The following is a 12,515-nucleotide window of genomic DNA, read 5'->3' as shown; positions in this document are numbered from 1 at the left end:
TTAAAAAAAAAACAAAAATAAAAAATAAAACAAAAAAACCCAAAAACAAACAAACAAAAAACTTAAGTAAGTGGGGTGTCACTGAAAAAATGTACTGCCTCCCCAGGTAACATTCAAAAGGCAAAGCTAGAACAAAGCTCAATGAAGCGTTTGTCCTCTAATACATATAAACATCAGTTTACAATACTAATAGAATATCTCCTAGAGGAGTTCTCATTTAAAAACAATAAAATACAAAAATATTAAGATGGATTACAGTTTATAATTTACAATTACATTTATTCATAGGCAGTATGTTACCGGCAGTATGTTACAGTGGAAAAATTTCTGGCCTTTAACCTAGACAACACAGGATCAAGCCTTAGCTAGGCAATTTTGGGAAATCATGTAGTCTCTTTAAGTTTCAACTGTTTCTGAAAAGAAAATAAAAATGAAAATAATACAAAGCCTTTCCTACAAGGCTTTGTAACTTCTAAATGAGACAAATGTAAAAGAATATCATGTAAATGCGAATTATTAAAATATAATGGTAATAATTTTTATAAACTTTTATTTTTATAGTTTACAACAGATTATAAATTGAAACATAATATGTTACCTTAAATATCTAATAATAATCTCATTATGCAATCTATAATATTAACTCAAGGATCTTCAATAATGAAGACTGGCTAAGACAGATAGCAAGTAAACATCCTTTCAAAATAATTATAAATAATTTATAAGTTACTTATGAAATCAAATATTAAATAGATATCTGAGGATGAGGTTTTAAAAAGATCTGATGAGGGGTGTTTGGGTGGCTCAGTTGGTTCAGTGTCTGACTCTTGGTTTTGCCTCAGGTCATGTTTCACAGTTCATGGGATCAAGCCCCATGTTGGGCTCTGTGCTAACAGCATAGGGCCTGCTTGGGATTCTCTCCTTCTCTCTCTCTACCCCTCCGTTTGTGCATGCACGATCTCTCTAAAACTAAACAGTTATAAATAAATAGATAGAAAGAAAGAAAGAAAGAAAGAAAGAAAGAAAGAAAGAAAGAAAGGAAGGAAAAGATCTGATGAGTGGCGCCTGGGTGGCTGTTGGTTAACCATCCGACTTTGGCTCAGGTCATGTTCTCAGTTTGTAGGTTCTAGCTCCACGTCAGGCTCTGTGCCCTGAAGCCTGCTTCAGATTCTGTGTCTCCCTCTCTCTCTGCCCCTTTTCTGCCAGGCTCTTGTCTCTCTGTCTCTCTGTCTCTGTCTCTGTCTCTCTCTCTCTCAAAAATAAACAAACATTTAAAAAAAAAAAAAGATCTGATGAAAAATAATTGGGGACATGTATTCCAAAAACCACTTAAGAAAAATCCAGGGACACCTGGGTGTCTCAGTTGGTTAAACATCCAACTCAGTTTTGGCTCAGGTCATGATCTCACAGTTTCGTGAGTTCAAGCCCTGTATCGGGGGCTCTGTGTTGACAGTGCAGAGCCTACTTGGGATTCTTTCTCTCTCCCCAACTCTCTCTGCCCCTCCCCCACTCGTGCTATCTCTTTCAAAATAAATAAACTTTAAAGAAGTATTGAAAAATCCAACTTCTAATATCAATAGTTTCTTCATCAAGCAGAGAAAATATTTTCTCCTTTCAGACTAAACTCTCCCCAAATGAGAAATTTTTAGAGATTAAAAAGAAGCAGGGAAGCTTTGTCACTATAATAAATAAGAAACAGAAGGTAGACACTAAATCAGGATTACAACTCAGTAGGGTATTTTAAGTTTCTAATATTAACATCAATCTGCTGAAATTGTAAAAATCACCAAAACAACTTGCATTTGGTTTTAAAAATCCAAAATAGTTATTAAATAATCAAAACTGCATCTACCTATCTTCCTTGTTATTAACATAATTATATATGAACAATTGCTGTCGGTGAAAAATATCAAGTAGGTGTTTGTGGCTTGCAGGATAATGGTGGTTATGTACACAGCACATACACATTTCTTTCCAAAACCTGTAGGACTGGAAACAGCTTAAACTTTCCCAATTACTTTATAAGTATCTGCTTTAACTAAACTTAATAACTAAACAGTTTACAGCATCAAAATGAATACTGTATTGATATAATCAACTGCTAATGGTGGTCTAAACCAGTAAAACTCTTTGGGAAAGCAAGTTTTCTTTTTTTTTTTTTTTTTATTTTAAGAGAGAGAGTGCAAGCAGGGAAGAAGGGCAGAGGGAGAGAGAGAGAGAGAGAGAAAGCGAAAGAGATCGAGAGAGAGAGAGAGAGAGAGAGAGGAGAGAGAATCTCATGCAGGCTCCACACTCAGCATGGAGCCCAACACGGGGCTTGATCCCACAACCCCGGGATCATGACCTGAGCCAAAATCAAGAGTTAGATGCTTAACTGACTGAGCCACCCAGGTGCCCTGGAAAGCAATTTATCAATGGGATATAAATAATAAAATTATATGTACCTTTTGACCTAATCATCCTTCAACAGAAAGAAAAAAAAAATCATTAGGCATATGCCAGGATTAACCAAAACAATTAAAAACTAGAAATAAAAGAGCAATGATTGGCAGAAAGCTCATTTCATGTCAAAATGCTAAGTAAAACATCCAGAACGTAGAACAGGATTTGTTTTACTATGACTACTCATACGTAAAAAGATACATGTGTAGAAAAATGTCAAAGTAGTGGACAAATTTTTAGGTTTCTTTTTTTTTCAAACTTGTTAAAATGTCTAATCTATAGGGTTCTTTTGGCCTTTGTTTATTCTATTAAAAGAGAAAAATAAACAGCTTTTATTATATACTTTATGCAGAAAAAACTGCTTCACCAATGACTCAAAACCTATTCCACGAAGATATTAACAGTCATAAAAATGAAAAGTAGAATCTTTTTTTTTTAAAGATTTTATTTTTAAGTAATCTCTACACCCAATTTGGGGCTCACGACCAAAAGTCACATGCTCTACCAACTGAGCCAGCCAGGCACCCCATGAAAAGTAGATTCATTTTCCTTTTCAGAACTATCAAAAACAGTAACTTACTTAGAAAGAATTCCTCGAAGTCAGTTTTCTCCACACAGCTAGTATACATGCGCAGGGCTGCAATCTTAATCTTCTAGACAAAAAAAATAAAACCAAACTCAAGATATGACCAAGTGGATATTCTAATGCTATTAGATGTAGGTCACAAAATCTTATATTTGTCTAACTAGAATGATGAGTCCAAACCTGTCACTAGGCAGATTTAACAGCTTAACCAACATCAATTATTTCTTTTTCTTAAAGCCAACCATTCACAGACTTAAAACAATTTTTATATTTATGATTTAGCATTAAAATGTCAAAAAGATTTTTCCAATATTTAAATGAAATCTTTCCTTTAATTCAACTCATTTCATCACATTTGAGCCTCTATCCCACTGTTCAGCATCATTCACATTAACTCTTTATAATCTGAAACCCTTTACTTTAAAAAATTACCCATTCTTCTGACCAAAATCAAACAAGCCAAACAAATAAACAAACAAAAACAAAACAAAAACTCTCAATCCTTCAATCTTTCCTCAGAAGCACTACTATCCATTCTGTAAAAGTTTTTTTTTTTTTTTTATGCCTTGGGGAAGGGGTCATTTTTTTCTATATTTTCCCTAGTTTTATAGTTTGCTTATTAAGAAGACTGTGCTTACAAATAAGGGTTTTTAATGAATGTAAAATAAAATACAGTAAAAGGATCAACTGTTTACTATTCCCCAAAGCACTAAGAACTCTCTTAGTACCTTTAAAAAAAAAATGTTTTTTAATGTTTATTTATTTTTGAGAGACAAAGAGAGCACAAGCAGCACAAGCAGGAGGGGGCAGAGAGAGAGAGAGAGAGAGGACAGAGGATCTGAAGCAAGCTCCGAGCTGACAGCAGACAGCCGGATGAAGAGCTTGACCTCACAAACCACGAGACCATGACTTGAGCTGAAATCAAGAGTCATGCTTAACCAACTGAGCTACACAGGTGCCCCAAATTCTCTTAGAATCTTGATCTGAGTGGTGGTTTTAATTTAGTCACTGAGTTATATACTTAAGATTTGTATATTTTACTGTATGTACATTATGTCTTCATAAAAATAAATCTAAAAGTGAAAAATAAATTATTTTATGAGGTGAATTGTAGGCCTGAACACCAACTCAGTGCTCAAGTAAGGAAGTATTTCTAAGGACTGTGAATTAAATAAATTAGCCCATCCACAAAAGGCTTACAGAAGCTTATTTTTTCTTAAAATGACAGAGAATTACAAACGCAAATATGCAGACTAAAATAATCTACACAAACTGAGAATGAAATAGCAAATGAAGACAAAACAATCTAGAATTTTAGTAAAGCTATGTTTTTAAGGTTCAAAGTCACCAAAAATATACTATACCCAATACTATATAATGGTCATATTTATCTATACAATCTAGAGTCAAAACAACAGTGTCTCTGATGGGCAGAAATACCTCGAATAAATTAAAGAAGGATTATGTCTCAAATTATAATTAAGATTTTTTTTTCTTTGCTAATTTGATATCTGTCATGTTTTTAAGGCTTTCAGAGTAAAGCTCACATGGGGGAAATAGAATAAACATATAACAACTGGAAAAGACATACCTACATGGGGAATAAATCAGCATTAGAAGCCAATTTAAACAAACCCATGGTAAGAAACTAAAAAAGAAAAGCAAATTAAACCTAAAAGCAAGCAAAAAGAAAGATATAATAAAGATCAGAGACCAATAAAATTGGAAACAGAAAAATAGCACAGAAAATCAAAGAAGCCAAAGCTGGTTCCTTGAAAATATCAATAAAATTGACAAAACATTAGTAGAACCGATCAAGACAAGAAAAAACAGAAAAGATAAAAATTAGCAGTATCAAGAATCAGAAAGGAGGGGCACCTGGGTGGCTCAGTCGGTTAAGCGTCCAACTTCAGCTCAGGTCATGATTTCGAGGTTCCCGAGAGTTCGAGCCCCACAACAGAGCCCAGAGCCTGCTTCAGATTCTGTGTCTCCCTCTCTCTCTGCCCTCCCCTGCTTGCACTCTGTCTCTCTCTCCAAATAAATAAACATTAAAAAAAAAAATTTTTTTTTTTTTAAAGAGGGGTGCCTGCGTGGCTCAGTCGGTTGGGCGTCTGACTTCGGCTCAGGTCATGATCTCACAGTTTGTGAGTTTGAGCACCATGTCAGGCTCTGTGCTAACAGCTCACAGCCTGGAGTCTGCTTCAGATTCTGTGTCTCCCTCTCTCTCTGCCCCTCCACTGCTCACACTCTGTCTCTCTCTCTCTCAAAAATAAACATTAAAAAAAAAAAAAAAAGATACTACTAAATCTACATAAACTCTTCCAGAAAACAGGAGGGAAGAATACTTTCTAGCTCTTCTATAACGCTAAGATTACCTGAAATCAAAACCAAAGTCATCAGAAGAAAATAAAATTATAGAACCATAGCCTTCATGAACATAGATGTAAAAATCCTTGGCAAAATATTAACAAATCAAATCCAGCAATATTTTCTTAAGATTTCTTATTTTTAAGTATCTCTACACCCAACATGGGGTTCAAACTCAACCCCAAAATCAAGAGGTGCATGCTCTACCAACTTAGCCAGCCAGGTACCCCAAATCCAGCAATATATTTTTTTGAGAGAAAGAGAGAGAGAGACAGAGAGAGAGAGAGAAAGTATGAATAGGGGAGAGGGGCAGAAGAAAAGAGAGAATCTTAAGTAGGCTCCACGTTCAACACAGAGCCCAATGCAGGGCTCAATCCCACAACTTTGGGATAATGACCAGAGCTGAAATCTAGTATAGGACACTCAACCAACTGAGCCACCCAGGCACCCTAATACAGCAATATTTCAAAAGGGCAATAAATCACGACCAGCTGGGATATATCCCTGGAATGCAAAGCTGATCCAACATTCACAAAGCAATCAATGTAATTCACCATATCAGCAGGCTAAAAAAGAAGCCTATTCACCTTTGCTAACATCTGCAGCTCTTGGGAGTATTTGACACAGAACACATTTTGGGAAGTACTGGTCTATACCATCATTAAACTAATGATATCCTAATATAATCATCCTAATCCTTTGGCTTTGAAGGGCCTATTTCCATTTTCAAGACAGAGCATTTAAGATATCTGTTAGCTCTTCACTTCAGTCAACAAATAATTTATTGAGTACCCAACTCAGTGCCTGACATGGATTTGGATATTGGGAATACAGAAGTGAACAAAGAAGTCAAAAACTCCTGCTTTCATGAAACTTATGGCCTACTTCGACTACAGACACATTTATAATTTTTTTTTCTTTTTGCCTATAAACAAAAGAGAAGACATACAACTTTACTGGTAACCAAAGGAATGCAAATTAAATTAAAATATACCATTTCACACCATCTAATTTGTAAACATTAAACAGCTTGACTGTATCAAGCAATGGAAATGGTATCGAACATTTAAATCCTACTTACAGATATATAAACTGATATAACAACTGATAAGTATAATTTAACAGCTGATAAATATAAGTTAATGGCGCACCTAGCTGGCTAAATCAGTGTAGCATGCGACTCTTGCTCTTGGGGCTGTGAGTTGGGTGTACAGATTACTTAAAAATAAAATCTTAAAAAAAAAAATACTGTTAAAAATGTTCATACACTAGTACCCAATAATTCTATTTCTCTTTCTCAAGAAACTCCTGCACAATTTAAATGGTACTATTATTATGAAAAGCCTAAAACAAGTGTCTTTAGTAGAGGAATAGTTAAGCTGTAGTTTCATCATACAATGTGAAGCTAATCAGCAGTTGAAATGACAAAAATCAGGTCTCCACTCAAAAACATGTTTACTAATAAAAACAGGTTGAAAAGATACCACTTATATAGTTTATATATGAACACAAAATAATAGTATATATGTTGTTTATGGATAATATATGAGTGGCAAAAGAACAGAATTTTACAAGAGGATGACAAAAACCAACTTTAGAACAGTGGTTATCTCGGTGGAGAAAGAAGGGAAGAAATGGAAGGGAAGAAAGGAGAAATGGGCGGGAGCTTTTTCTGTAAAATTTTATCTTGGAAAAAACAAAACTAAGGCAAATATGGTAAAAATTAATATCTGTCAAATATGGGTACTGGTATATAAACATCAACACATTTACAATTTTAAGTAAAATTCCTAATGGTCTATTTCTTGATTTTTAACTCCGCATTTTATCCTTCAGATTCTTATACAGAAAGTCCTCTAAGTTCATAATTAATTATTCTGCCTGAGGAAAGGCAGATTTGCCACCAAGACCCAAGTCATCCCTTGAGAAGGTTTTCTCACATGTTCATGAAGAAAGCCTTCATCACAAATAATGAAGACCTCAGCAGATTGGCCAGTGCATTTACACAGCGCTCATAATATGGCAATCAGGAGCATTTTATAGTTCCTCGCTTTTCCTGCAGTGAAGCCAAACCTTAATACTTGGGTGAGCCATTAGCCTGGACAAATGTCTAAAGCAAGTTCCCTAAGACCATCACAGAGGGACTGGAAATAACTTGGGGAAAGGATTTCTTCAAGATTCCCACAGTAATTTAAGTTAAAGAGGTAGGTCAGACTAAATTCCATCCTGTTAATACAGATTGTTCTGGTTCTCAGATGACTTCATGTTTATTTCATTCTAACTTTGGAAGACCTCATCAGTGTACCTGATGAAAACACAAGCACCTAAGACAGCTTTAAGAAATGCAAATCAGCTCTCCCACTGACTGAGGCATCTCATACCATCTTACAAGATGAAAAATGAATGTAGTAAAAAGTTTGCACTAACAGCTGTGTGAGTTGGAGGGGCTTTGAAGTCATTTGAACCTTCTATTTCATACTGGAATTCTTTCTATAACATTCTTGATTCACAGTCAACCATCTGGGCCACTGTTAAAACAAGTCCAATGACCTTGTGAGGTTACCTATCCCCCGAAAGGACAATTCTTGTTGTTAGATTTTTGTTTTGTTGAATGTAAATCTGCTTCATGTAACATTCATGAAACATCCACTGCCCACTGGAATACCTTAGTTAGATTAAGTCTCTCTCTCTCTCTCTCTCTCTCTCTCTTTTTACAAATACCTGAGAAGAACCGTCATCATGTCTTCTCTTTTCCAGGTTAAGCATTCCTATTTCTTTCAACCACTCTTCATTCAACACACTTTCTGAAGCGTTCACAAAACTCACTGCCCACTTCTGAGTACATTCCAGTTTGTCAGTGTCCTTCTGAACAGAAAGAATTTTTTGGTTTTATGTTAGTCTGGAAACTGCCTATTCTATGGCATGTGGCTGAACCTGATAAACATTGTCCTTGTTTTATCTGATACTGCCACATAAAGATAATGGGAAAGAATGTTTATTTTAGGACAAATAGGTAAGGAAAAGCTACATTTAAATTCCTAAATATGAATCTAGAAGAAAAATGAAACTACACATGAAAATGTTACGGAAGGGGCGCCTGGGTGGCTCAGACGGTTAAGCGGCCGACTTCAGCTCAGGTCATGATCTCACAGTCCATGAGTTCGAGCTCCGCGTCGGGCTCTGTGCTGACAGCTCAGAGCCTGGAGCCTGTTTCAGATTCTGTGTCTCCCTCCTTCTGACCCTCCCCCGTTCATGCTCTGTCTCTGTCTCAAAAATAAATAAACGTTAAAAAAAAAAATTAAAAAAAAAAAATGTTACGGAAAAAAAAATGGAGGAAAGACAGTTGATATTGCTGTCAAGCAGATATTTTTCTCCCTAATGAAAGACATACGAAAACACAAAACTCAAAGAATCTTTCCAGGGCAATCCAATCCAAGGGTCTAGCCATAGATTTCTGAGTCAACATTTGCTGAAAAGGGCTTGCAATCTCTCAAAATGGAAAGTTATACCTATGTTTTCCCACCTATATTTTACTAGAATGTCATACTTTGATGTTTCTATCACAAACTAAAAAAATAAAAGTTACAGAAAGTAGACACTACCACATCACAAAAGACTTTAAAATGCAAATATTAAGCACTTTGTTGAGGTCACAAAGGAACCAACAAAAATCAAAGGCTAACTTAAACTACAACAGTGAAGAAATTTTCCTGATGATTTAGTAATCCTTCAAATGGTAGCCAACTTTCCCTCTGGAATCATAAAAAAACAGACTAGACAAAGCAATGGTAGCAACCAAGTGGAACTCAACCATCAAGAAATAAATAAAACAGTAAATTTTTCCCTTTTTTTTCTTTCTTTCTGCTCTCATTTCCCTTCTCTTTTAATTAATTTCTAACTTTCAAACAAAATACACTAGCTTTTAAAACCAAATGCCATAATCACAAACATTTTTTAATAAGGGAAAAGATTCTTATTAAAAACATTACCAAATATACCAATGACTATCATTTGCCAAAAAATTAAGATGTAAAAAAGATAACTTTAATGAATATAATTAATATTTCACTGATGATTAGGAAGGCACTTCATAGTCTTAGGGTCTCAAGAACATCATCATTACCTAGGATATGTGTTATCTTTTTTTCTAATTTTTTTTGATGTTTATTTATTTTTGAGAGAGACAGGGAGAGGCAAGAGCACGAGTAGGAGAGGGCAGAGAGAGGAAAACACAGAATCCGAAGCAGGCTCTGGGCTCTGAGCTGTCTGTACAGAGCCCGGTGTGTGTGTGGCGGGGGGGGGGCCCTCAAACTCACGAACCACAAGATCATGACCTGAGCCGAGGTTGGACACTTAACCGACTGAGCTACCTAGGTGCCTGATGTGTGTTATCTTCTATACTTTTCAAAGCCCCTTAAAAACAAAATGCTTGGGGCACCAGTTGAGCATCTGACTCTTGGTTTCAGCTCAGGTCATAATCTCGTGGTTTCATGGGTTCGAGCCCCACACTGGGCTCTGCACTGGCAATGCACAGCCTGCCTGGGGTTCCCTCTTTCCCCCTCTATCTGCCCTTCCCCACCTGTGCTGTCTCTGCCTCTCTCAAAAATAAATAAATAAACTTAAAAAAATTTTTTTTAATATGCTTGTGGAATCACGATTTGCTTTTCAGAATTTATGTAAAAAGGAGATACAGAGAGAAGCCTATACTTGCTGCAATGAGAACTGTTAGGAAGAGAGCCAGACATTCCAAGAAGAAACTACAAGTAAAGTCTGTAATAAAATTCAAATTCTAATTTGAATTCACCCTATTAAAATGGTATAACTGTCATTATTTGATCATTTAGGGCAAAGCTATGTTTTCTAGAAAAGTCCTCCTTACTGCTTTGCATTGATTTGCTTTTGATTAATACAGAATTTATGACTGATTAGGCTTATCCAACATTCTAACAACCCTTGAAAAGCATTAAAAGGCATTCTGCTATAAAAATAGAGAGAAATGCCAGCATCAGGAGATAACTGGGCTGAGAAAAACTCAATGATTAATGTTTTATTATTTTAATTAGTTAGAGGCACTGTTATAAAAACCCACGGGCAATATGCACCTGATGCAGAGAAGATATTCATTCATATATAACAATTACTATAAAACAGATAACGTGCTAGGCCAAGGCTTGACTAGGAATGATATAGCTAGCAAATAACCCTCCATAAGAATTACAATAAATTGCAGAATTGACTAGTTAATTTAAAACATGCTTATTAATAAAATTTTAACAAAAATCACTACAATGACCTAGTGAAAAAATGATTTATGAATATGGATTCATCAGAGAGTAATATTTCCTTAAGAATGCTGCCCTTCAGAACATTTGGCCCATCTACTTCCTTAGAACTCATTTGTATGGCATATCATGTAACAAGATCCTGGAAAGCCCAGTCTTAGCTTGCACTGAGATACTTCTAAGGAATCAGGCTAAAGGAATGAGGGAGTAGTTCCGCCCCACATGTTACATAGATTTAGAATGGGAAGGTGGAGGGAGACAACACATTTTCAAGTTCTCAAAATAATATATGAATTTCACAAAAGCAAAACAGAAGCTTTAAAAAATCTTCTATGAGGAGCAGAAAGCACAAAGCCCAAAAAGAAAATGAGAAGAACTTAAAAAGACTTTACCCATTTACTGTATTTCAAAGGTCCTGTAAATCCCATGGCTTCTATTATTTTTGTGAAGGTACCAACTTTCTCCTCAACAGGCTGTGGGGAATCCTTGGTAGTAAAAAGCTATTTAATCAAAAAGAAAGGGACAAAATTAGTTGCAAAATAATTTTTTAAAAAGAATGCTTTTGTTTCTCATTAGGTCTAAGCACATTTTTATTGCTTAGATTTTTTTTTCCACCTAGAATTTTTAATTCTCATTTTTCTGGGCATCTTATCACTCAATGCAAACACATCTGGAATTCTATCTGATATGTGTCCTCGAAATTTCAGAGCCATCTCACTGACCATATGCCTATGAACCCATGTCTAGAAAATGATAGATTTGGGCTATCAGAATAAAAATTCTATGGAAAAGAATACTTTTAAAAGGATATCTTGACCCTCATCTCCCAAAGAATTCTGAGAAGAATGTTGTATGTTTTTGACATAACAGGAAAAGGAAAGAGAACTACTGTCTGAAAGTCAAAAGTCATTCAAAATCATAGTCACCCAAAGCAAGCACTGAATAAATGTTTCTAAACTCATATTTTTTTAGCATAACAAATTTTATTAATAACTATAGAAGATATGAGTCTTATAGTTTGCAAATAAACTCCAAGAAAAACTTATTCTAATGCTAAGCCTCTCCAAATGAAGGCAGGCTATATAATCAATAAGAAATTCTCCAGAGGGCACCTGGGTGGCTCACTCAATTAGTTGAACATCTGACTCTTGATTTCGGCTCAGGTCATAATCCCAGGGTCACAGGATTGAGCCCCATGTCGGGCTCCACACTGAACATGAAGTCTGCTTGAGATTTTCTTCCTTTCTTTCTTTCTTTCTTTCTTTCTCTCTCTCTCTCTTTCTCTCTCTCTCTCCCTCCCTCCCCCTCTACCTTCTTCTCTGCTTGTGAACATCTGCTCTCTCTAAAAATAAATAAATTAAAATTCTAAAAAGAAAATAAGAAAGAAATTCCGCAAAAGTTAAATATTATTTTATTTTTAGCATAAAAAATCCACAACAACTTTCTTCTCTAAAGTGTCTTCCAGGGGCACCTGAGAGGCTCAGTCAGTTAAGCATCTGACTTTGGCTCAGGTCATGATCTCATGGTTTTTTGAGTTTAAGCCCCACCGTGGGCTCTGGGCTGACAGCTCAGAGCCTGGAGCCTGCTTTGTATTCTGTGTCTCCCTCTCTCTTTGCGCCTCTCCCACACACTCTCTCTCTCTCAAAAATAAGTAAACATTTTTTAAAAATTAAAAAAATAATAGTGTTTTCCAAGCAAGACACTACAGTGGAAGAAATACAGGACACTGGATCAGAAGTCTTCAGTTCAAGCAAATATTCAGTTGGTCTGTCACTTATCCTTGTGACCTTGGGCAAGTCAGTTCACTTCCTTGAGCCTCACTCTCTGCATTCAATAAA

The 12,515-nt window shown here is 35.7% G+C and overlaps 1 protein-coding gene across 3 annotated transcripts in view; it reads right to left on the bottom strand.

The window, feature by feature from the left end:
• Positions 1 to 12,515, bottom strand: part of LOC106973933 (ubiquinol-cytochrome-c reductase complex assembly factor 1) — a 100,183-nt gene that overhangs the window by 63,738 nt on the left and 23,930 nt on the right. The window contains exons 4-6 of one of the 3 annotated variants that reach the window (XM_015071104.3): positions 11,070 to 11,177; positions 8,117 to 8,257; positions 3,023 to 3,095 (exon numbers count right to left, since the gene is read on the bottom strand). In XM_015071104.3, the coding sequence (XP_014926590.1) occupies positions 3,023 to 3,095; positions 8,117 to 8,257; positions 11,070 to 11,177 (322 nt within the window). The remainder of the gene's footprint in view (positions 1 to 3,022; positions 3,096 to 8,116; positions 8,258 to 11,069; positions 11,178 to 12,515) is intronic. The other 2 variants (XM_015071111.3, XM_027069938.2) reach the window with 2 other exon arrangements.

This window comes from Acinonyx jubatus, chromosome A3 (assembly GCF_027475565.1).
Source record: "Acinonyx jubatus isolate Ajub_Pintada_27869175 chromosome A3, VMU_Ajub_asm_v1.0, whole genome shotgun sequence".
Classification (NCBI taxonomy): domain Eukaryota; kingdom Metazoa; phylum Chordata; class Mammalia; order Carnivora; family Felidae; genus Acinonyx; species Acinonyx jubatus.
The sequence above is the reverse complement of the archived record's forward strand: the minus strand, read 5'-3'. Positions and strand labels throughout refer to the sequence as shown.